The sequence below is a fragment of the Poecile atricapillus genome, assembly GCF_030490865.1.
Source record: "Poecile atricapillus isolate bPoeAtr1 chromosome 36 unlocalized genomic scaffold, bPoeAtr1.hap1 SUPER_36_unloc_8, whole genome shotgun sequence".
NCBI lineage: Eukaryota > Metazoa > Chordata > Aves > Passeriformes > Paridae > Poecile > Poecile atricapillus.
In genome coordinates this window covers 1-25,010 of record NW_026708998.1, presented here as the reverse complement: position 1 = coordinate 25,010, position 25,010 = coordinate 1, and the positions used below count along the sequence as shown (strand labels likewise).

The following is a 25,010-nucleotide window of genomic DNA, read 5'->3' as shown; positions in this document are numbered from 1 at the left end:
GGATTTTGGGTGGATTTTGGGTGGATTTGGGTGAATTTTAGGACTCAAAAATAAAAAAATCCACGAAATCACCCCAATTTCCCAACCACAAATCAAATTTTTTCAGAGATTTTTTGGGATTTTGGGATGTCCCGAACTCCCCCCAATTTTGGGGTGCCCAGAGCGGATTTTGGGGGTCCCGTGGGTGAATTTTGGGTGGATTTGGGTGAATTTTGGGTGGATTTGGGGAGATTTTGGGACTCAAAAATAAAAAAATCCATGAAATCACCCCAATTTCTCAACCACAAATGGAATTTTTTTCAGGGATTTTTTGGGATTTTGGGATGTCCTGAACTCCCCCCCATTTTGGGGTACCCGGAGTGGATTTTGGGGATCCCGTGGGTGAATTTTGGGTGGATTTGGGGGAATTTTAGGACTCAAAAATAAAAAAATTATGAAGCAGAACCATCACAAATCAAATTTTCTTAGGGGTTTTTTGGGATTTTGGGATGTTCTGAACTCCCCCCAATTTTGGGGTGCCCGGAGCGGATTCTGGGGGTCCCGTGGGTGGATTTTGGGTGGATTTGGGGTGATTTTGGGGCTCACCTGCAGCTCGTCCAGGCTGAACTCGCAGTACTCCCGGCGCGTCCCTTTGCCGTTGGTGAGGATCCCGCAGCCGCTCATCATGATCGTCCCTGCCAGAATCCAAAATTTGGGGATTTTTCCAAGGATTTTGGGGCTTTTTCCAAGGATTTTGGGGCTTTTCCCAAAATTTTGGAACCTCCCCAAAAACCCTGCTGGGATTTTGTTTTTTTTCCAGGGTTTTTGGGGTTCCCTGCGGAATTTTTCCCGGGATTTTAGGTTTTTTTTATCCTAAAATAGAAAATTTTTGGAGTTTGTTTTCCCAAGATTTTTAAGTTTAATTTTCCCACAATTTCAAGATTTTTTTTTTTTCCCAGGATTTTTCTGGATATTTTTCCCAGGAATTTGAGGATTTTTTTTTTCTGGTATTTTTGGCTTTTTTTTTTCCCCAAGATTTTTGGGATTTTTTTTTCCAGGATTTTTCCCCAGGATTTAGGATTTTTTTCCCCCCCAGGATTTTTAGGGTTTTTTCCAGGAATTTTGGGGAATTTTTCCCAAGGTTTTGGATATTTTTCCCAGGATTTCAGGGGGATTTTTCCTGGGATTTCATGGAATTTTTCCAGTGATTTTGGGTGATTTTTCCCAGGGTTTTGGAGATTTTTCCTGGAATTTTTGGGGGATTTTCCCAGGATATTTTGGATACTTTTCCCGAGATTTTTGGGGAAATTTTCCCGTTGATTCTGGGGAATTTTTCCTGGGATTTCAGGGAATTTTTCCAGTGATTTTTGGGGTATTTTTGCTAGGACTTTTGGGGAATTTTTCCCATTGATTTTGGGGGTTTTTCCCGAGGTTTTTGGGGAATTTTTCCCGTGGTTTTTGGCTGTTTTTCCCAGGATTTCAGGGAATTTTTCCTGGGATTTTTGGCTGTTTTTGCCGTGGTTTTTGGGTGTTTTTCCCAGGATTTCAGGGAATTTTTCCCGGGGTTTTTGGGTGTTTTTCCCAGGATTTCAGGGAATTTTTCCTGGGATTTTTGGGAAATTTTCCCAAGGTTTTTGGCTGTTTTTCCCAGGACTTCAGGGAATTTTTCCCGGGGTTTCTGGGTGTTTTTCCCGTGGTTTTGGGGTGTTTCTCCCGGGGTTTTTAGGAATTCTTCCCGAGGTTTTCAGGGAATTTTTCCCAGGATTTCAGGGAATTTTTCCCAGGATTTCAGGGAATTTTTCCCAGGATTTCAGGGAATTTTTCCCAAGGTTTTTTGGGTGTTTTTCCCGCGGTTTTGGGGTGGTTTTCCCAGGATTTCAGGGAATTTTTCCTGGGATTTCAGGGTGTTTTCCCATGGTTTTGGGGTGTTTTTCCCGGGGTTTTGGGGTGTTTTTCTCGTGGTTTTTGGGGATTTTCCTCAGGATTTCAGGGAATTTTTCCTGGGATTTTTGGGAATTTTTCCCGTGGTTTTTGGGTGTTTTTCCTGCAGTTTCTGGCTGTTTTTCCCAAGGTTTTTGGGTGTTTTTCCCAGGGTTTTTGGGTGTTTTTCCCAGAATTTCAGGGAACTTTTCCCGGGGTTTTTGGGTGTTTTCCCCGTGTTTTTTGGGGTGTTTTCCTGGGATTTTGGGGTGTTTTTCCCATGGTTTCTGGGTGTTTTTCCCGGGGTTTTTCGTGTGTTTTTCCCGTGTTTTTTGGAGTGTTTTTCCCGGGGTTTTTGGGGTGTTTTTCCCGGGGTTTTTGGGGTGTTTTCCCATGTTTTTTGGGGTGTTTTTCCCGTGGTTTTGGGGTGTTTTTCCCGGGGTTTTTGGGGATTCTTCCCGAGGTTTTGGGGTGTTTTTCCCGTGGTTTTTGGGGTGTTTTTCCCGTGTTTTTTGGGGTGTTTTCCCGGGGTTTCGGGGCTCACCTGAGCGCAGGTTGGTCATGGTGGCCGGGTACTCGAGGCTGTTGGGGTTGTGGGCGGTGACCCCGATCTCGATGGACCCCGACCATTTGTCCACCAGTTTGTCAATGCGGATCTGGGGGGGTCAGGATGGGGGTCAGGACACCCCAAAAAACCCAAAAACAACCCCAAAAAAATCCCCAAAAACGCAAATAAAACACCCCACAAGAAATCCTACAAAAATCCCAGAAAAACCCCACAAAAAACAAATAAAAAACCCAAAAAAGCCCCAAAAACACAAATAAAACACCCAAGAAATCCCACAAAAACAAAAAAAAACCACAAAAAAACAAATAAAAAATCTCAAACTAACAGAAAAAAAAATCCAAAAAAGCCAAAAAAAAGCTCAAAAAAAATTCCCAAAAAATTCCAAAAAAATTCCCAAAATTCCCAAATTCCTACCTGGAATATCTCCCCATCCCTCAGGACTCTGGTGCTCAGCACCACGCTGTTGTTGAACTCATCCAGTGACCACCACAGCCCAAAATACCCCAAAAAATCACAGAAAGATCAAAAAAATGCCCAAAAAATCCCCAAAAAAATCCAGAAAAATTCCAGAAAAATTCCCAAAAATTCCCAGAATTCCCACCTCAAACATCTCCCCGTCCCTGAGGGGCCGGTTGGTCAGCACCACGCCGTTGTTGAACTCGTCCAGTGACCGCCATGGCCCAAAATCCCCCCAAAAACCCAGAAAAATCCCAAAAAAATTCCCCAAAATTCCAAAAAAATTCCCAAAAAATAAAAAAAAATTCCCAAAATTCCCAAATTCCTACCTGGAATATCTCCCCATCCCTCAGGGCTCTGGTGCTCAGCACCACGCTGTTGTTGAACTCATCCACTGACCGCCACATCCCAAAATTCCCCCAAAAATCACAGAAAAATCAAAAAAAAATCCAAAAAAATGCCAAAAAATTCCCAAAAAATTCCCAAAAATTCCCAAAATTCCCAGAATTCCCACCTCGAACATCTCCCCATCCCTGAGGGGCCGGTTGGTCAGCACCACGCCGTTGTTGAACTCGTCCAGTGACCGCCATGGCCCAAAATCCCAGAAAAATCCAAATAAATTCCCCAAAAATTCCAAAAAAAATCCCAAAAAATAAAAAAAAATTCCCAAAAATTCCCAAAACTCTCGAATTCCTACCTGGAACATCTCCCCATCCCTCAGGGCTCTGGTGCTCAGCACCACGCCGTTGTTGAACTCATCCAGTGACCGCCACAGCCCAAAATCCCCCCCAAAAAATCACAGAAAAATCCAAAAAATTCCCCAAAAATTCCCAAAAAATCCCAGAAAAATTCCAGAAAAAATTCCAAAAATTCCCAAAATTCCCAGAATTCCCACCTCAAACATCTCCCCGTCCCTGAGGGGCCGGTTGGTCAGCACCACGCCGTTGTTGAACTCATTCAGCGACCGCCATGGCCCAAAATCCCCCCCAAAAAATCCCAGAAAAATCCAAAAAAATACCCAAAAATTCAAAAAAAATTCCCAAAAAATCCCAAAAAATTCCCAAAATTCCCAAATTCCTACCTGGAATATCTCCCCATCCCTCAGGGCTCTGGTGCTCAGCACCACGCCGTTGTTGAACTCATCCACTGACCGCCATGGCCCAAAATCCCCCAAAAAATCCCAGAAAAATCCAAAAAAAATCCCAAAAAATTCCCAAAAAATCCCAGAAAAATTCCCAAGAATTCCCAAAAATTCCCAAAAATTCCCAAAATCCCAGAATTCCCACCTCGAACATCTCCCCGTCCCTGAGGGGCCGGTTGGTCAGCACCACGCCGTTGTTGAACTCGTCCAGCGGCCGCCGCCTCTCGGCCGTTTTGTGGCCGTTGCTGAGTTTGATGAGGGCCCCGCACTTCTCGTGGAACAGCAGCGCCTCGTTGGTCAGGGACGGGGCTGGAATGGGGCAAAAACAGCAGGAATTGGGAAAAACCCACGGGAATCCAGCGGGGAGGGAGGAAACGGGCAGGGAAAAGGTCAAAAAATGGGGAAAAGGGGTGAAAAATGGGGGAAAAGCAGTGAAAAATGGGGGAAGTGGTAAAAATGGGGGAAAGAGGTGGAAAATGGGGAAAAGGGGTGGGAAATGGGGAAAAGTGGTGAAAAATGGGGAAAAGGGGTGGGAAATGGGGAAAATGGGGTGGGAAATGGGGAAAAGGGGTGAAAAATGGGGAAAAGGGGTGAAAAATGGGGGGAAAGAGGTAGAAAATGGGGAAAGGGGGTGAAAAATGGGGGGAAAGTGGTGGAAAATGGGGAAAAGCAGTGGAAAATGGGGAAAAGGGGTGAAAAATGGGGGGAAAGTGGTGGAAAATGGGGGAAAGGGGTGAAAAATGGGGAAAAGGGGTGAAAAATGGGGAAAAGGGTGAAAAATGGGGAAAAGGAGTGAAAAATGAGGAAAAAGGATGGAAAATGGGGGAAAAGTGGTGAAAAATGGGGGAAAGAGGTGGGAAATGGGGAAAAAGGATGGAAAATGGGGGAAAAGTGGTGAAAAATGGGGAAAAGGGGTGGAAAATGGGGGGAAAGAGGTGGAAAATGGGGAAAAGTGGTGAAAAATGGGGAAAGAGGTGGAAAAATGGGGAAAAGGGGTGAAAAATGGGGGGAAAGAGGTGGAAAATGGGGAAAAGGGGTGGAAAATGGGGGGAAAGAGGTGGAAAATGGGGGGAAAGAGGTGGAAAATGGGGGGAAAGTGGTGGAAAATGGGGAAAAGTGGTGAAAAATGGGGAAAAGGGGTGGAAAATGGGGAAAAGGGGTGAAAAATGGGGAAAAGGGGTGAAAAATGGGGAAAAGAGGTGGAAAATGGGGAAAAGTGGTGAAAAATGGGGAAAAGGGGTGGGAAATGGGGGGAAAGAGGTGGAAAATGGGGAAAAGTGGTGAAAAATGGGGAAAAGTGGTGGAAAATGGGGAAAAGGGGTGAAAAATGGGGGGAAAGAGGTGGAAAATGGGGAAAAGGGGTGGAAAATGGGGGAAAAGTGGTGGAAAATGGGGGAAAGGGGTGGAAAATGGGGAAAAGGGGTGAAAAATGGGGAAAAGGGGTGAAAAATGGGGGGAAAGAGGTGGAAAATGGGGAAAAGTGGTGAAAAATGGGGGGAAAGAGGTGGAAAATGGGGAAAAGTGGTGAAAAATGGGGGGAATGAGGTGGAAAATGGGGAAAAGCGGTGGGAAATGGGGAAAAGGGGTGGAAAATGGGGGGAAAGCAGTGAAAAATAAATGGGGAAAAATAAATGGATGGAAATGGGAAAAAAAGGGGTAAAAAATGAGGTTTTGGTGGGGAAAATGGGAAGGATCAGCTGGAAATGAGGTGAGGAGGGGGATGGGAATGGGGAAAATGGGGGGGGATGGGTGGGAATGGGATCAGGAGGTGGAAAATGGGCATAAAGAGAATGGAAATGGGCAAAAAGCAGCTGGAAATGGGGTGGGGAAGCTGAGAAATGGAGAGGATTATTTAAAGATGGAGAAATAATCATATAAAATGAGGAAAAAAATAAATGGGGGAAACCATGCAAAAAAAGAAGGAAAAACGTCTGGAAACGGAGGAAAAAAGCAGCTGAAAAATGGGAAAAAACACCCAAAAATTGGGAAAAGGTGGCTGGAAATGAAAAATGCCAAAGAACGAACCATAGAACCCAAAAATGTGGGGAAAACCACCCAAAATTGGATAAAAACCACCCAAAAATGAAGCATGAGTCCTGATAAATGAGTCAGAGACCTCAAAAGTGGTGGAAAAACACCCAAAAAACGAACCAGAAACTCCCAAAAATGGGGCACGGAGCCAAAAAAAGAATCAGATGTCCCAAAAAATGGGGAAAACAGCCCAAAAATGTGTTAAAGATGCCTAAAATGGGCAAAACCACCCCAAAATGGAGAAAAGGGCCCCAAAAATGGGCCCCAGATGGCCCCAAATCCCATCTGTCAATCATGGGGGGGGGGGGGGAGGGCACAAGCCCCGCCCCCTTTTGGCCACGCCCCACGTGACCACACCCATTTAGGACAGGCCACGCCCCCTTTTTATCCTTCCATTCATTTAATTGAAACCTCATTTATCACATTAAGCCACGCCCCTTTGGCCTTGACCACGCCCACAAATAAAGCCACACCCCTCAATGGCTCATTAGCATAAAGGGGCGTGGCCTGTGTGTTGTGGCCACATACAAACATTGCATCTATGGCTGCCTCATTAGCATAAAGGGGCGGGGTTTGTTCTGGTCACATCCACCTGCATGGGTTCATTAGCATAAAGGGGCGTGGCTTGTTCCTGTTATAGCCCCACACATGGGTTCATTAGCATAAAGGGGCGTGGCTTGTTCCTGTTATAGCCCCACACATGGACTCATTAGCATAAAGGGGCGTGGCTTGTTCCTGTTATAGCCACATGTATGGGTTCATTAGCATAAAGGGGCGTGGTTCGTCCCTGTTATACCCACATGTATGGGTTCATTAGCATAAAGGGGCGTGGTTTGTTCGGGTTAAATCCACATGTATGGGTTCATTAGCATAAAGGGGCGTGGTTTGTCCCTGTTATATCCACATGTATGGGTTCATTAGCATAAAGGGGCGTGGTTTGTCCCTGTTATATCCACATGTATGGGTTCATTAGCATAAAGGGGCGTGGTTTGTCCCTGTTATATCCACATGTATGGGTTCATTAGCATAAAGGGGCGTGGTTTGTCCCTGTTATATCACATGTATGGGTTCATTAGCATAAAGGGGCGTGGTTTGTTCGGGTTAAATCCACATGTATGGATTCATTAGCATAAAGGGGTGTGGTTTGTCCCTGTTATATCACATGTATAGGTTCATTAGCATAAAGGGGCGTGGTTTGTTCGGGTTAAATCCACATGTATGGATTCATTAGCATAAAGGGGTGTGGTTTGTCCCTGTTATAGCCACATGCATAGATTCATTAGCATAAAGGGGCGCGGCTTGTCCCAGTTATAACCCCACACTGGGGTTCATTAGCATAAAGGGGCATGGTTTGTTACATCCACATGTGTGGGTTCATTAGCATAAAGGGGCGTGGCTTGTCCATTATAGCCCCATACATGCGTTCATTAGCATAAAGGGGCATGGCTTGTCCCTGTTATAGCCACATGCATGGATTCATTAGCATAAAGGGGCGTGGCTTGTCCCAGTTATAACCCCACACATGGGCTCATTAGCATAAAAGGGCATGGCTTGTTACATCCACATGTGTGGGTTCATTAGCATAAAGGGGCGTGGCTTGTTCCTGTTATAGCCCCACATAGGTTCATTAGCATAAAGGGGCATGGCTTGTCCCCGTTATAGCCACATGTATGGGTTCATTAGCATAAAGGGGCGTAGCTTGTCTCTGTTATAGCCACATGTATTGGTTCATTAGCATAAAGGGGCGTGGTTTGTCCCTGTTACAGCCACATGTATGGGTTCATTAGCATAAAGGGGCGTGGTTTGTTTGGGGTAAATCCATGTGCAGGGGTTCATTAGCATAAAGGGGCGTGGTTTGTCCCTGTTATAGCCACATGTATGGGTTCATTAGCATAAAGGGGCGTGGTTTGTCCCTGTTATATCCACACGTATGGGTTCATTAGCATAAAGGGGCGTGGTTTGTCCTCGTTATAACCCCATACATTGATTCATTAGCATGAAGGGGCGTGACTTGTCCCTGCTATATCCACATGTATGGGTTCATTAGCATAAAGGAGCATGGTTTGTCCCAGTTATAACCCCACACACGGGTTCATTAGCATAAAGGGGCGTGGTTTGTTCGGGTTAAATCCACATGTATGGGTTCATTAGCATAAAGGGGCGTGGCTTGTCCATTATAGCCCCATACAAGGGTTCATTAGCATAAAGGGGCATGGCTTGTCCCCGTTATAGCCACATGTATGGGTTCATTAGCATAAAGGGGCGTAGCTTGTCTCTGTTATAGCCACATGTATTGGTTCATTAGCATAAAGGGGCGTGGTTTGTCCCTGTTACAGCCACATGTATGGGTTCATTAGCATAAAGGGGCGTGGTTTGTCCCTGTTATAGCCACATGCATGGATTCATTAGCATAAAGGGGCGTGGCTTGTCCTAGTTATAACCCCACACATGGGCTCATTAGCATAAAAGGGCATGGCTTGTTACATCCACATGTGTGGGTTCATTAGCATAAAGGGGCGTGGCTTGTTCCTGTTATAGCCCCACATGGGTTCATTAGCATAAAGGGGCGTGGCTTGGTCCTGTTATAGCCCCACACACAGGTTCATTAGCATAAAGGGGCGTGGCTTTTGGGGGTAAATCCACATGCATGGATTCATTAGCATAAAGGGGCGTGGTTTGGTTAAGTTAAACCCACATGTATGGGTTCATTAGCATAAAGGGGCGTGGTTTGTCCCAGTCTCAGCCACATGTATGGGTTCATTAGCATAAAGGGGCGTGGTTTGTCCTGTTATAACCCCACACATGGACTCATTAGCATAAAGGGGTGTGGTTTGTTACATCCACATGCATGGGTTCATTAGCATAAAGGGGCGTGGTTTGTTTGGGGTAAATCCATGTGCAGGGTTCATTAGCATAAAGGGGCGTGGCTTGTTCCTGTTATAGCCCCACACACAGGTTCATTAGCATAAAGGGGCGGGGCTTTTTGGGTGTAAATCCACATGTATGGATTCATTAGCATAAAGGGGCGTGGTTTGTCCCTGTTACATACACATGTATGGATTCATTAGCATAAAGGGGCGTGGCTTGTCCCAGTTATAACCCCACACATGGGTTCATTAGCATAAAGGGGTGTGGTTTGTCCATGTTATATCCACATGCATGGGTTCATTAGCATAAAGGGGCGTGGCTTATCCCTGTTATAGCCACATGTACAGGTTCATTAGCATAAAGGGGCGTGGTTTGTCCCTGTTATAGCCACATGTATGGGTTCATTAGCATAAAGGGGCGTGGTTTGTCCCTGTTATAGCCACATGTATGGGTTCATTAGCATAAAGGGGCGTGGTTTGTCCCTGTTATAGCCACATCTATTGGTTCATTAGCATAAAGGGGCGTGGTTTCCCGCTCTGGCCCCGCCCCCTGGCACTTACCGCCCCCTGCTGGCTCCAGGCTGTCGGGGAATTTGTCCGGGCGGGGCTGGGGCGGGGCCCGGGGTGGGGCCGGGGGTAGAGCTGGGGGTGGGGGAGGGGACATCAGTGACCCCTCCCCGTCACCCCAAATTACCCCAAATCCCCCAAAATCCCCTGTCCTAAACCCCAAATCCCCAAAATTACCCCGAAAACCCCTTTCCACCCCTCAAAACCCCTCTCTCAAACACCCTAAACCTCCCAAAAATCCCCTAAACCCCCCAAATTTCCCCCAGACTCCCTTTTCCCACCCCATAAACACCCCCATACCCCCTAAACCCCCCAAATTTCCCCCAAACCCCTTTTCCCACCCCCCAAATCTCCCCCAAAACCCCCCAAATCCCCCCCAAACCCCCTCTCTCACCGCCTAAACCTCCCCCAAACCCCCAAAACCCCCCAAATCCCTTTCCCACCCTGCAAAACCCCCCAAAACACCCCCAAACCGCCCAAATTTCCCCCAAAACACCCCGAGACCCCCTTTTCCCACCCCCTAAACACCCCCAAAACCCCTTAAACCCCCCCAAATCCCCCCCAATCCCCTCAAAACGCCCCCAAACCCCTTCTCTCACCCCATAAACCTCCCCCAAACCCCCTCAACCCCCCGAATTTCCCCCAAACCCCCTCTCACCCCCTAAACCTCCACCAAACCCCCTTTTCCCACCCTCCAAAACCCCTTAAAACCCCCAAAACCCCCCCAAATCCCTCCTAAACCCCCCAAGCCCCCTCTCTTACCCCCTAAATCCTCTTTCCTACCCCCCAAAACCCCTTAAACTCCCCCAAATCCCCCTCAAAACCCCTTAAACCCCCCAAAACCCCCCCAAACTCCCTCTCTTAACCCCTAAACCCTCTTTCCTACCCCCCAAAACCCCTTAAACTCCCCCAAATCCACCCCAAAACCCCCCAAACCCCCTCTCTCACCCCCAAAACCCCCTTTTCCCACTCCCCAAAACCCCTTAAACCCCCCAAAACCCCTCTCTCACCCCCTAAACCCCCCACAAACCCCCTCTTACCCCCTAAACCCTCTTTCCTACCCCCCAAAATCCCTTAAACTCCCCCAAAACCCCCCCAAAACCCCTTAAACCCCCCAAAACCCCCCCAAACCCCCTCTCTCACCCCCTAAACCCCTTTTCCCACCCCCTAAAACCCCCCAAATTCCCCCCAAACTGCGTTTCCCACCCCCCAAACCCCCTTTTCCCAGCCCCCAAAACCCCTTAAACCCCCCAAAACCCCCCCAAAACCCCTTAAACCCCCCAAAATCCCCCCAAACCTCCCAAACCCCCTCTCTCACCCCTCAAACCCCCTTTCCCACCCCCTAAACCCCCTTTTCCCACCCCCCAAAACCCCTTAAACTCCCCCAAATCCCCCCCAAAACCCCTTAAACCCCCCAAAACCCCCCCAAACCCCCTCTCTTACCCCCTAAACCCCCTTTTCCCACTCCCCAAAACCCCTTAAACCCCCCAAACCCCCTCTCTCACCCCCTAAACCCCCCATAAACCCCCTCTCTTAACCCCCAAACCCCCTTTTCCCACCCCCAAAACCGTTTAAACTCCCCCAAATCCCCCCCAAACCCCCCAAATCCCCCCCAAACCCCCCCAAAACCCCTTAAACCCCCCAAACCCCCTCTCTCACCCCCTAAACCCCCCATAAACCCCCTCTCTTAACCCCCAAACCCCCTTTTCCCACCCCCCAAAACCCCTTAAACCCCCCAAATCTCCCCCAAATCCCCCCCAAAACCCCTTAAACCCTCCCAAAACCCCTTAAACCCCCCAAAACCCCCCCAACCCCCCTCTCTCACCCCCCATCCCCTCCGCGGCCGCCGTCCCCTCGTCTCCTCCGTCCGCCCCGCGTCCGTCCCCGCGTCCGTCCCCGCGTCCGTCCGTCTCCGCGTCCGTCTCCGTGTCCAGCACGGTGACCTGGGTGCATTTCCCGTACAGATCCACCACGGCCCAGACGCGGCTGGGGATGCCGGCGGCCGCCACGCCGCAGTCGCGCCCGTTGACCCAGAGGCGCAGCTCGCCGCCGGCCGTGGCCTGCACGCCCACGCTGTCGCCCTCGGCCAGCGCGTCCAGGTCCGGCCCGAAATCCTCGCGCAGGGAGCGCCCGTCCCGCAGCACCGAGCAGCCCGAGACCACCCAGGAACCGCCCCGCAGCCCCGTGGCGCTGCTGGGGAACTCCAGCTCGGCGGGGTCCAGGGCGGTGACGCCCACCTCGATGGAGCCGCTCCAGGAATTCACCTGGAAATGGAGAAAAATGGGTTAAAAATAGAATTTATGGGGTTAAAATGGGTTAAAAATGGGTTAAAATGGGTTAAAATGGGATTTATGGGGTTAAAATGGGATTTATTGGGGTTTGGCAGCCCCGTGGCGCTGCTGGGGAACTCCAGCTCGGCCGGGTCCAGGGCCGTGACACCGACCTCGATGGAGCCGCTCCAGGAATTCACCTAAAAACACAAAAAACAGGGTTAAAACACATTAAAAATGGTGTTTATGGGGTTAAAATGGGATTTATTGGGGTTTGGCAGCCCCGTGGCGCTGCTGGGGAACTCCAGCTCGGCGGGGTCCAGGGCAGTGACGCCGACCTCGATGGAGCCGCTCCAGGAATTCACCTAAAAACACAAAAAACAGCGAAAAAAATCACATTTATGGGGTTAAAATGGGTTAAAATGGGGTTTATTGGGGTTTGGCAGCCCCGTGGCGCTGCTGGGGAACTCCAGCTCGGCCGGGTCCAGGGCGGTGACACCGACCTCGATGGAGCCGCTCCAGGAATTCACCTAAAAACATTAAATATGGAGTTAAAAAGGGGTTAAAATGGGTTAAAATGGGTTAAAATGGGATTTATTGGGGTTTGGCAGCCCCGTGGCGCTGCTGGGGAACTCCAGCTCGGCCGGGTCCAGGGCTGTGACACCGACCTCGATGGAGCCGCTCCAGGAATTCACCTGGAAATGGGAAAAATGGGTTAAAAATGGGTTAAAAATGGGATTTATGGGGTTAAAAATGGGATTTATGGGGTTAAAAATGGGATAAAATGGTGTTAAAATGGGATTTATAGGGTTAAAAATGGGGTTTATGGGGTTAAAAATGGGTTTTTTGGGGTGCTGGGGAATTCCAGCTCAGCTCGGTGACGCCGACCTCGATGGAGCCGCTCCAGGAATTCACCTAAAAATGGAGAAAAACGGGAAAAAATAGGGAAAAAATGAGATTTAGAGAGTTAAAATGGGGTAAAAATGGGATTTTAGGAGGGTTTGGGGTGCTGGGGAACTCCAGCTCGGCCGTCACCCTGACCTCGATAGAGCTGCTCCAGAAATTCACCTAAAACTGAGGGAAAATGGAGAAAAAACAGGATAAAATGGGATAAAATGGGATAAAATGGGATTATGGGAGGATTTGGAGGAGTAAAATGGGGAAAAATGGGATTTAGGGAAGATTTTGGGGGGTAAAATGGGGTAAAAATGGGATTTAGGAGGTTAAAATGGGATAAAACGAGGTAAAAATGGGATTTAAGGGAATAAAATGGGGAAAAGTAGGGTAAAATGGGGAAAAATGGGATAAAATGGGATAAAATGAGGTAAAAATTGGATAAAAATCGGATTTAGGAGTTTAAAACGGGATAAAATTGGGTAAAAATGGGATAAAATGGGATTAAAATGGGATAAAATGGGGTAAAAATGGGATAAAATGGGATTAAAATGGGATAAAATGAGGTAAAAATGGGATTTAGAGGAACAAAATGGGATAAAATGGGGGAAAATAGGGTAAAATGGGGAAAAATGGGATAAAATAGGATAAAATGAGGTAAAAATGGAATAAAATGAGATAAAAATCAGATATAGGAGATAAAAACGGGGTAAAAATGGGGTGAGAATTGGGTGAAAATGGGGTAAAAATGGGATTAAAATGGGACGAAAAAGGGATGAAAATGGGGTGAAAAGGGGTGAAATTTGGATAAAAATGGGGTGAAATTTGGGTTAAATTTGGATAAAAATGGCATGAAAATGGGATAAAATTGGAATAAAATTGGGATAAAACGGGGTGAAATTGGGGTGAAATTGGGGTGAAATTGGGATAAAATTGGGATAAAATTGGGATAAAATTGGGATAAAATTGGGATAAAATTGGGATAAAACTGGGGTGAAATTGGGGTGAAAATGGAATAAAAATGGGGTGAAGTTGGGGTGAAAAAGTGGTGAAAGTGGGGGTGAAATTGGGGTGAAGTTTGGGTGTAATTGGGGTGAAATCAGGATAAAAACGGGGAGAAATTGGGATAAAATTGGGATAAAACTGGGGTGAAACGGGTGAAAATGGGGTGAAATTGGGGTGAAAATGGGGTGAAATTTGGATAAAAATATGATAAAATTGAGATAAAATTGGGGTGAAATTGGGGTGAAACTGGGGTGAAACTGGGGTGAAACTGGGGGTGAAATTGGGGTGAAAATGGGATAAAAATGGGGTGAAGTCGGGGTGAAAAAGTGGTGAAAATGGGGGTGAAATTGGGGTGAAGTTTGGGTGTAATTGGGGTGAAATTGGGATAAAAATGGGGAGAAATTGGGATAAAATTGGGACAAAATTAGGATAAAATTGGGATAAAACTGGGATAAAACTGGGATAAAATTGGGGTGAAATTGAGGTGAAATTGAGGTGAAATTGAGGTGAAATTGGGGGGTAATTGGGATAAAATTGGGATAAAATTGGGATAAAATTGGGATAAAATTGGGATAAAACTGGGGTGAAATTGGGGTGAAATGGGGGTGAAATTGGGGTGAAATTGGGGTGAAATTGGGATAAAATTGGGATAAAATGGGGATAAAATTGGGACAAAATTGGGACAAAACTGGGATAAAACTGGGATAAAACTGGGGTGAAATGGGGGTGAAATGGGGATGAAATGGGGATGAAATGGGGATGAAATGGGGGTGAAATTGGGGTGAAATTGGGGTGAAATTGGGATAAAACTGGGATAAAACTGGGATAAAACTGGGATAAAATTGGGATAAAACTGGGATAAAACTGGGATAAAATTGGGGTGAAATTGGGGTGAAAAGGTCCCGGGAATTGGGGGATGGGGAAGTTTTGGGGGTCTCCAAATGAGAAATTTGGGGTTCTGGGGGTTTGGGGCGGGCTGAGGGGAAAAGGGGATTTGGGGACCCCTCTGCTCCAGTCGCTCCCAGTTCCTCCCAGTGCTCCCAGTAGCTGCTCCAGTTCCTTCCCAGTCGCTCCCAGTCATTCCCAGTATCCCCAGTCTCTCTTCCCAATGTCCTCAGTGGTCCCTGAACTTCTCCCAGTCCATCCCAGTCCCTCCCAGTTCCCAGTCCCAGTCCATCCCAGTCCCTCCCAGTTCCCAGTCCCAGTCCATCCCAGTCCCTCCCAGTTCTCATCTCCAGTATCCCCAGTGTCCCCAGTTCTCACCTCCAGTGTCCCCAGTCCATCCCAGTCCTCCCAGTTCCCATCCCCAGTGTCCCCAGTCTCTCTCAGTCCCTATCCTCAGTATCCCCCAGTCCATCCCAGTCCCTCCCAGTCCTTCCAGTCCCCGTCCCCAGTATCCCCCAGTCCTTCCCAGTTCACTCCATCTCTTCAACTCTCCCAGTCCTCATCCCCAGTCCATCCCAGTCCTCCCAGTTCCCAGTCCCAGTGTCCCCAGTCTCTCCCAGTCCATCCCAGTCCTTCCAGTCCCTGTCCCAGTGTCCCCAGTCCCTCCCAGTTCCCATCCCCAGTGTCCTCCAGTCTCTCCAAGTCCATCCCAGTCCCAGTGTCCCCAGTCTCTCCCAGTCCTCATCCCCAGTGTCCCCAGTCCCCATCCCCAGTATCCCCCAGTATCCTCCAGTCTCTCCCGGTACATCCCAGTTCCCTCTCCCCAACACTCTCCATCCTCTCCCCAGCCCACCCACACCTCCCAGTCCCCCCCAGTCCATCCCAGTCCTCCCAGTTCCCAGTCCCAGTGTCCCCAGTCTCTCCCAGTCCTCATCCCCCGTGTCCCCAGTTCCCATCCCCAGTCTCTCCCAGTATCCCCCAGTCTCTCCCAGTGTCCCCAGTCTCTCCCAGTGTCCCCCAGTCTCTCCCAGTGTCCCCCAGTCTCTCCCAGTCCCCATCCCCAGTCCTCCCAGTCTCTCCCAGTCCCCATCCCCAGTCCCCCCCAGTCCATCCCAGTCCTCCCAGTTCCCAGTCCCAGTGTCCCCAGTCTCTCCCAGTCCTCATCCCCAGTGTCCCCAGTTCCCATCCCCAGTCTCTCCCAGTATCCCCCAGTCTCTCCCAGTATCCCCCAGTCTCTCCCAGTGTCCCCAGTCTCTCCCAGTCCCCATCCCCAGTGTCCCCCAGTCCATCCCAGTCCTCCCAGTTCCCAGTCCCAGTGTCCCCAGTCGCCTCCATCTCTTCATCTCTCCTCTCCCAGTCCCTCCCAGTCCTCGTCCCCCGTGTCCCCAGTCCATCCCAGTCCTCCCAGTCCCCCCAGTTCCCTCTCAGTTCCTCCCAGTTCCCAATCCCAGTGTCCCCAGTCTCTCCCAGTCCTCATCCCCAGTCTCCCCCAGTGTCCCCCAGTCCATCCCAGTCCTCCCAGTTCCCTCTCCCCCACACTCTCCATCCCCTCCCCACCCCACCCACACCTCCCAGTCCCTCCCAGTCCCTCCCAGTCCCTCCCAGTCCCCCCCAGTTCCCCCCTCACCTTCCTATCGATGCGCACGGTGAAGACGCGGCCGGGCCTCAGCGGTTCCCGGCTCAGCACCAGCCCGTGGTTGAACTCCTGGCCCGGCTGTGCCCTGGCGGCGCTGCGCCCGCCCTGGGACAGCGACACGAGGCGTCCGCAGCGCGGGTGGAGCTCCGGGGGCGGCCCCGGGGCTCCCCCCGAGGCTCCCCCCGAGGAGCCCCCGCCGGGCCCCGGCGCCGCCATCGCTCCGCGCCCGCCCCGGCCCGCCCCGCCCGCCGCCACACGCTTTCACGACTTTTTCGCGACCTTTCGCGACTTTTTCCGCCGCTTGCCGCGCTTGGCGGCGGAGTGGCGCCAATTCGGTTTGGAGCGCTCTCTTTTCGCCGCCTCCCACCGGAAGAACTTTCCCTCATCGCCCTCCCCCTCTCCCGCTCCCTCTTGTGCCTCCCCCGCCTTTCTCGTCCTCCCTCACCCCGCCGGAGTTTTTCCCTTCCCCATTTTTCCTCCTGCACCGCTTTACGGCAGCTCCCTCAGAGCGCTTTCCTCGCTTTACGGCGGCGCGGCGGGCGCGCCCCTCACACCCCTTCCTCGCTTTACGGCTGGCGCCCCGGCAACGGTTGCCATGGGGACGGGTCCTGCCTGGCAACGGCGCTCATTAAGGAGCGGCGTTAATTACGGGCCGCGGGTAATTAGCGAAGCGGGGGGGGCTCCAGGGGAGGGAAATAAAGCGGCAGCGAGGTGCTGACTGCTGCTACCGCGCGGTGGATGCGGTGTCGTGTCGTTATTGGGGGTAATTAGCGGTAATTTGGGGGTAATTAGGAGTTAATTAATTAGAGGAAGAGGAAGCGATGCTGTCAGGGTCTGTCCTGAGCAGAGTTGGGTTGAAATTAATATTAATTAGGATAATTAGGGGCATAATGGTGCTGTCCCCCCCTCACAAAATTCCCGCCGAAATTTCCCTCCCCGAATCCCAAATTTCCTAAAAATCGCCCCCAAATTCCCCTCAAATCCCTCCCAAATTCCACAATTTCCCCCAAAATCCCCTCCCGCTCCCACAACCCCCTCAGATCTCCCCAAAATTCCCTCAATTCCCCCAAATTCTCCTTTAAATCGCCCCCAAATCTCCCCTAAATTCACCTCAATTCCTCCTCAAGCCCCCTCGAACCCCAAAATCCCCCCCAAATCCCCCCCAAAATCCCTTAAAAATCCCCCAAAATCCTCAAAATCCCCCTCCTCATTTTCTCCCTCCCCAGAACCCCAAAATCCCCCCAAATTCCTCTCAATTCCCCCCAAAATCCCCCTCCCCATTTTCCCCTTCCCTCCTCAAACCCTTCCCGAACCCCCAAATCCCCAAATCGCCCCCCAAAAATCCCAAAATCCCCCTCCCCACCCCTTAAATCCCCCCAGAACCCCTCAAATCCCCCTCAAATCCCCCCGAACCTCAAAATTCCCCTCAAAATCCCCCTCCCCACCCCTTAAATCCCCCAAACCCTCTCAAATCCCCCCAAATCCCCCCGAACCCCCAAAAATTCCCCTAAATCTCCCTCAATTCCCCCCCAAACCCCCAAATTCCCCCCTAAATCCCCCTCCCCATCCCAAAAATCCCCCCAAATCCGCCCTCCATCCCCCAAAATCCCCCCTCCCCACCCCAAAATCCCCCAAATCCCCCCTCCATCCCCCCAAATCCCCCTCCCCAATCCTTAAATCCCCCTCAAACCTCTCAAATCCCCCCCCGAACCCCCTCAGATCTCCCCAAATCCCCCCCAAACCCCCCCTCCATCCCCCCAAATCCTCCTCCTCGCCCCCGGAATCCCCCAAATCCTCCTCCCCAGCCCTCAAATCCCCCCAAATCCCCCCTCCATCCCCCCAAATCCTCCACCGAACCCCCAATTCCCCCCAAACCCCCTCAAATCCCCCCCAAACCCCCTCAAATCCCCCCCAAACCCCCTCAAATCCCCCCAAAACCCCCTCAAATCCCCCCAACCCCCCCCTCCATCCCCCCAAATCCCCCCCGAACCCCCAAATCCCCCCCCGTACCCCCAAACCCTCCCTTTTCCCCCCTCCCGGTCCCTCCCCGGGGCGGAGCCGTCCCGGCCCCGGCGGCGCCAGCCACGACCCGGCACCGGCAGGGCCCCGAGCCCGGGACCCCCAAAACCCTCCCGGGACCCCCAAAATCCCCCCCGGGACCCCCAAAATCCCCCCCGGGACCCCCCAAATCCCCCGGAACCCCCAAAACCCTCCAGGGACCCCCCAAAACCCCCCCCGGAACCCCCAAAACCCCCCCGGGACCCCCCAAAACCCCCCCCGGGACCCCCAAATCCCCCCCGGGACCCCCCAAAACCCCCCCCGGGACAGCCAAAACCCTCCCGGGACCCCCAAAACCCTCCCCGGGACCCCCAAAATCCTCCCCGGGACCCCCAAAATCCTCCCCGGGACCCCCAAAACCCTCCCGGGACCCCCAAAACCCCCCCCGGGACCCCCAAAATCCCCCCCGGGACCCCCAAAATCCACCCGGGACCCCCCAAATCCCCCCCGGGACCCCCCAAATCCCCCCCGGGACCCCCCAAAACCCTCCCGGGACCCCCAAAATCCCTCCCGGAATCCCCAAAACCCCCCTCGGGACCCCCCAAATCCCCCCTGGACCACCCAAACCCCCCCCGGGACCCCCCAAATCCCTCCCGGGACCGCCAAATCCCCCCCGGGACCCCCAAAACCCCCCTGGACCCCCCAAAATCCCTCCCGGGACCCCCAAAATCCCTCCCGGGACCCTCGAAACCCCTCCCGGGACCCCCCAAATCCCCCCGGAACCCCCCAAAATCCCCCCGGGACCCCCCCAAGCCATGACGGTCAAGTTGGATTTCGAGGAGTGTCTGAGGGACTCGCCCTGGTTCAGGTACCCCAAAAACCCCCTCGGGACCCCCAAAACCCCCTCGGGACCCCCAAAAAACCCCTCGGGACCCCCAAAAAACCCCTCGGGATCCCCCAAACCCCCTCGGGACCCCCAAAACCCCCTCGGGACCCCCAAAACCCCCTCGGGACCCCCAAAACACCCTCGGGACCCCCAAAAAACCCCCCGGGACCCCAAAAGAACCCCTCGGGACCCCCCAAAACCCCCCCGGGATCCCCCTCAGGGGCTGGGAGCCATTCCCAGGACCCCCAAAACCCCACAGGGACCCCTAAAACCCTCCCCAAACCCCCAAAACTGTCCCCAAAACCCCCCGGGACCCCCCAAAACCCCCCCGGGACCCCCCAAAACCAAACCCGGGACCCCCCCAGGGGCTGAGATCCCTCCCAGGACCCCCCCAAAACTCCCCGGGAACCCCCCCCGGGGACGGGATCCCTCCTCAGGACCCCTAAAACCGTCCCCAAAACCCTCCCGGGACCCCCCAAAACCCACCCAGGACCCCCCAAACTCCCACAGGACCCCCCAAAACCCCCCTGGGACCCCCAAAACCCCCCCAGGACCTCCCAAAGCCTCCCGGGACCCCCCTCAGGGGCTGGGAGCCCTCCCCAGGACCCCCAAAACTCCCCCAGGGACCCCCAAAACTCCCCCAGGGACCCCCAAATCACCCCAGGACCCTCTCGGGACCCCCCCCAATTTTCTGGGACCCCCCCCCGCCCCTCAGGACCCCCCAATTCCCCCCCCGCCCCTCCCCCCCCCCCGGTGCTGCGGCGGCGCCTCCGGAAGCGGCTCCGGAAAGGGGCCCCAAAAACCCCAAAACCGCCCCAAATCCGGCCCCACCCCCTCAGGGAACCCCAAAATCCCTCCCAAATCCCCCCAGGAACCCCAAAATCCCTCCTAATCCCCCCAGGAACCCCAAAATCCTCTCAACCCCTCCCAAATCCCCCCAGGGACCCCAAAATCCTCTCAACCCCTCCCCAAATCCCCCCAGGAACCCCAAAATCCTCTCAACCCCTCCCAAATCCCCCCAGGGACCCCAAAATCCTCTCAACCCCTCCCCAAATCCCCCCAGGACCCCCAAAATCCTCCCCAAATCCCCCCAGGACCCCCAAAATCCCTCCCCAAATCCCTCCAGGAACCCCAAAATCCCTCCCAAATCCCCCCAGGAACCCCAAAATCCTCCCCAAATCCCCCCAGGAACCCCAAAAATCCTCCCCAAATCCCCCCAGGAACCCCAAAATCCTCTCAACCCCTCCCCAAATCCCCCCAGGACCCCCAAAATCCTCCCCAAATCCCCCCAGGAACCCCAAAATCCCTCCCAAATCCCCCCAGGAACCCCAAAATCCCTCCCAAATCCCCCCAGGAACCCCCAAAATCCTCCCCAAATCCCCCCAGGAACCCCCAAAATCCCTCCCCAAATCCCCCCAGGGACCCCAAAAATCCTCCCAAATCCCCCCAGGAACCCCAAAATCCTCTCAAATCCCCCCAGGAACCCCAAAAATCCCTCCCAATCCCCCCAGGAACCCCAAAATCCTCCCCAAATCCCTCCAGGAACCCCCAAAATCCCTCCCAATCCCCCCAGGAACCCCCAAAATCCCTCCCAAATCCCCCCAGGAACCCCAAAATCCCTCCCAAATCCCCCCAGGAACCCCCAAAATCCTCCCCAAATCCCCCCAGGAACCCCCAAAATCCCTCCCCAAATCCCCCCAGGGACCCCAAAAATCCTCCCAAATCCCCCCAGGAACCCCAAAATCCTCTCAAATCCCCCCAGGAACCCCAAAAATCCCTCCCAATCCCCCCAGGAACCCCAAAATCCTCCCCAAATCCCTCCAGGAACCCCCAAAATCCTCCCCAAATCCCCCAGGAACCCCAAAATCCTCCCCAAATCCCCCAGGAACCCCAAAATCCTCCCCAAATCCCCCCAGGAACCCCAAAATCCTCCCCAAATCCCCCCAGGAACCCCAAAATCCTCCCCAAATCCCCCCAGGAACCCCAAAAATCCCTCCCAATCCCCCCAGGAACCCCAAAATCCTCCCAAAATCCCCCCAGGAACCCCAAAATCTTCTCAATCCCTCCCCAAATCCCCCCAGGAACCCCAAAATCTTCTCAATCCCTCCCCAAATCCCTCCAGGAACCCCAAAATCCTCCCCAAATCCCTCCAGGAACCCCAAAATCCTCCCCAAATCCCCCCAGGAACCCCCAAAATCCTCCCCAAATCCCCCCAGGAACCCCAAAATCCTCCCCAAATCCCTCCAGGAACCCCCAAAATCCTCCCCAAATCCCTCCAGGAACCCCCAAAATCCTCCCCAAATCCCCCCAGGAACCCCAAAATCCTCCCCAAATCCCTGCCCAGGAACCACAAAATCTCTCCCAAATCCCCCCAGGAACCCCAAAATCCTCCCCCAATCCCCCAGGACCCCCCAAAATCTCCCCTGTGACCCCTCCAGACTCCCCCAGGACCCCCCAAAACTCCTCCAATCCCCCCCAAATCCTCCCAAAATCCCCCAAATCCCTGCCCAGGACCCCTCAAACCTCCTCAAATCATCTCAGGACCCCCCAAAATCCCCCCTGGGCCCCCCAAAATCCCCCCAAAATTCCTCAGAACCCTCCCAAATCACCTCAGGACCCTCCCAAATCCCCCCAGGACCCCCCAAAATCCCCCCCAGGACCCCCCAGATCCCCCTGAGCTCCCCAAAATCCCCCCAAAATCCACCCAGGACCCCTCCAAATCCCATCTGAGCCCACCCAAATCCCCTCTGAGCTCCCCAAAATCCCCCCAAAATTCCTCAGAACCCTCCCAAATCACCTCAGGACCCTCCCAAATCCCCCCTGAGCCCCCCAAAATCCTCCCTGAGCCCCCCAAAATCCCCCCAAATCCCCCCTGAGCCCCCCAAAATCCCCCCAGGACCCCCCAAAATCCCCATGAGCCCCCAAAATCCCCCCAAAATCCCTCCAAATCTCCCCTGAGCCCCCCCATAATCCCCCCAGGACCCCTAAAATTCCCCCTGAGCTCCTCCAAATCCCCCCCAAATCCCCCCTGAGCCCCCCCAAATCCCCCCAGGACCCCCCAAATTCCCCGAGCCCCCCAAAATCCCCCCGAAATTCCCCCTGAGCCTCCCAAAATCCCCCCAAAATCCCCCCAGGACCCCCCAAATCTCCCCAAATCCCCCCAGGACCCCCCAAAATCCCCCCAAATCCCCCCAAATCCCCCCAAAATCCCCCCAAAATCCCCCCTGATCCCCCAAATTCCCCCTGAGCCCCCCCAAATCCCCCCAAAATTCCCCCTGAGCCCCCCCAAATCCCCCCCAAATCCCCCCAGGACCCCCCAAATCCCCCCCAAATCCCCCCAGGACCCCCCAAAATCCCCCCAAATCCCCCCAAATCCCCCCAAAATCCCCCCAAAATCCCCCCTGACCCCCCAAATCCCGCAGGGCTGCGGTGGAAGAGGCCGAGTCGGACGCGGCCGAACTCGAGACTCACCTGGAGAAGGTGAAGGGGGAGGGGGGGACCCCAAATTTGGGGGGATTTGGGGGGTCCCCAAAAGGTCTGGGGGGGCTCCAGGGATGTGGGGGGAGGGGATTGGGGGATTTGGGGGGGATTTGGGGGGGGCTGGGGGATATTTTGGGGTGCCCAGGTGGGTTTTGGGGGTGGATTTTGGGGTTCCCCAGGTGCTGAGACCGTTTTTGGGGGGATTTGGGGAGGTTTTGGGGTGGTTTTTGGGGTCACCTGTGGGGTTTTTTTTGGGGTTCCCAGGTGCTGAAGCCATTCCAGGGAAGATTTGGGTTGGATTTGGGTTGGATTTGGGATGAATTTTGGGGTCACCTGAGGGATTTTTTGGGGTTCCCAGGTGCTGAAGCCATTCTGGGAAGATTTAGGGAGGTTTTTGGGGGGATTTGGGAAGGTTTTGGGGGGATTTGGGGAAGTTTTAAGGGGCTTTGAGGCGATTTTGGGGTCCCCTGAGGGTTTTTTTTGGGGTTCCCAGGTGCTGAAGCCATTCCAGGAGGTTTTGGGAGGTTTTAGGATGGATTTTGGGGTGGATTTTGGGGTCACCTGAGGGGTTTTTTTGGGGTTCCCAGGGGCTGAAGCCATTCCAGGAGGTTTTGGGGTGGATTTTGGGGTCACCTGAGGGAATTTTTGGGGTTCCCAGGTGCTGAAGCCATTCCAGGAGGTTTTGGGAGGTTTTGGGTTGGATTTGGGGTGGATTTTGGGGTCACCTGACGGTTTTTTGGGGTTCCCAGGTGCTGAAGCCATTCCAGGAGGTTTTGGGATGGATTTGGGGTGAATTTTGGGGTCCCCTGAGGGAATTTTTGGGGTTCCCAGGTGCTGAAGCCATTCCAGAAGGTTTTGGGATGGATTTGGGGTGAATTTTGGGGTCCCCTGAGGGTTTTTTTTGGGGTTCCCAGGTGCTGAAGCCATTCCAGGAGGTTTTGGGAGGTTTTGGGATGGATTTTGGGGTGAATTTTGGGGTCACCTGAGGGGTTTTTTTGGGGTTCCCAGGTGCTGAAGCCATTCCAGGAGGTTTTGGGGTGGATTTTGGGGTCACCTGAGGGGTTTTTTTGGGGTTCCCAGGTGCTGAAGCTCTGCTTGGCCATTCTGGGGGGGTTTTGGGAAGGTTTTGGGTTGGATTTGGGGTGAATTTTGGGGTCCCCTGAGGGGTTTTTTTTGGGGTTCCCAGGCGCTGAAGCCATTCCAGGAGGTTTTGGGGTGAATTTTGGGGTCACCTGAGGGGTTTTTTGGGGTTCCCAGGTGCTGAAGCCATTTTTGGGGGGATTTGGGGACGTTTTAGGGGCGTTTTGAGGGGATTTTGGGGTCACCTGAGGGAATTTTTGGGGTTCCCAAATGCTGAAGCCATTTTTGGGGGGATTTTGGGTGGTTTTGGGGGGATTTTGGGTGGTTTTAGGGGGGTTTGAGGGGATTTTGGGGTCACCTGAGGGTTTTTTTTGGGGTTCCCAGGTGCTGAAGCCATTCTGGAAAGATTTGGGGAGGTTTTGGGTGAATTTTGGGGTTACCTGAGGGGATTTTTGGGGTTCCCAGGTGCTGAAGCCATTCCAGGAGATTTTGGGATGGATTTTGGGGTGAATTTTGGGGTCACCTGAGGGTTTTTTTGGGGTTCCCAGGTGCTGAAGCTCTGCTTGGCCATTCTGGGGGGGTTTTGGGAAGGTTTTGGGTTGGATTTGGGGTGAATTTTGGGGTCACCTGAGGGGTTTTTTTTGAGGTTCCCAGGTGCTGAAGCCATTCCAGGAGGTTTTGGGATGGATTTTGGGGTCACCTGAGAGAATTTTGGGGGTTACCAAATGCTGAAGCCATTTTTAGGGGGATTTGGGGAGGTTTTAGGGGCGTTTGAGGGGATTTTGGGGTCACCTGAGGGAATTTTTAGGGTTCCCAGGTGCTGAAGCCATTCCAGGAGGTTTTGGGGTGGATTTTGGGGTCACCTGAGGGGTTTTTTTGGGGTTCCCAGGTGCTGAAGCCATTCCAGGAGGTTTTGGGGTGAATTTTGGGGTTCCCTGAGGGGTTTTTTTGGGGTTCCCAGGTACTGAAGCCATTCCAGGAGGTTTTGGGATGAATTTGGGGTGAATTTTGGGGTCACCTGAGGGGTTTTTTTGGGGTTCCCAGGTGCTGAAGCTCTGCTCGGCCGTGCTGGAGGCCGGGCGGGTTCTGGAAGGTTCCAGCCGCGCCTTCGCCGCGGGGCTCCGGGAGCTGGCGGGGACCCCCCGGGGGGACCCCCTGGTGCGGGTGAGACCCCCCAAAAACCCGGGGGGGGCAGAACCCAAAAATTTGGGGTGTCCAGGAGGAATGGGGGGGTCCTGGGGGGGTTTGGGGGTGCCCTGAGGGGGGAAGACCCCAAAATTGGGGGTCCCTGGGGTGGTCTTGGGGTTCCTGAGGGGAATTTGGGGGTCCCTGAGGAGAATTTTGGGG

At 52.9% G+C, this 25,010-nt stretch overlaps 2 protein-coding genes across 2 annotated transcripts in view; one reads left to right on the top strand and one right to left on the bottom strand.

Annotated features, from left to right (window-relative positions):
- NEURL4 (neuralized E3 ubiquitin protein ligase 4) overlaps positions 1 to 16,454 on the bottom strand; it is a 68,200-nt gene extending 51,746 nt beyond the window's left edge. The window contains exons 1-6 of the mRNA XM_058828556.1: positions 16,211 to 16,454; positions 11,355 to 11,793; positions 9,524 to 9,604; positions 4,210 to 4,373; positions 2,444 to 2,555; positions 586 to 674 (exon numbers count right to left, since the gene is read on the bottom strand). Of these exons, the coding sequence (XP_058684539.1) occupies positions 586 to 674; positions 2,444 to 2,555; positions 4,210 to 4,373; positions 9,524 to 9,604; positions 11,355 to 11,793; positions 16,211 to 16,435 (1,110 nt within the window). The 5' untranslated portion in view covers positions 16,436 to 16,454. The remainder of the gene's footprint in view (positions 1 to 585; positions 675 to 2,443; positions 2,556 to 4,209; positions 4,374 to 9,523; positions 9,605 to 11,354; positions 11,794 to 16,210) is intronic.
- Positions 16,455 to 18,985: 2,531 nt separating this feature from the next.
- LOC131574154 (arf-GAP with coiled-coil, ANK repeat and PH domain-containing protein 1-like) lies at positions 18,986 to 24,827 on the top strand (the record flags this gene model as incomplete). The annotated part of the gene is made up of 3 exons (XM_058828555.1): positions 18,986 to 19,085; positions 22,526 to 22,583; positions 24,708 to 24,827. Coding segments are annotated over exons 1-3 (231 nt in total), but the record flags the coding sequence as incomplete, so codon positions are not given.
- Between the last annotated feature and the right edge of the window lie 183 nt (positions 24,828 to 25,010).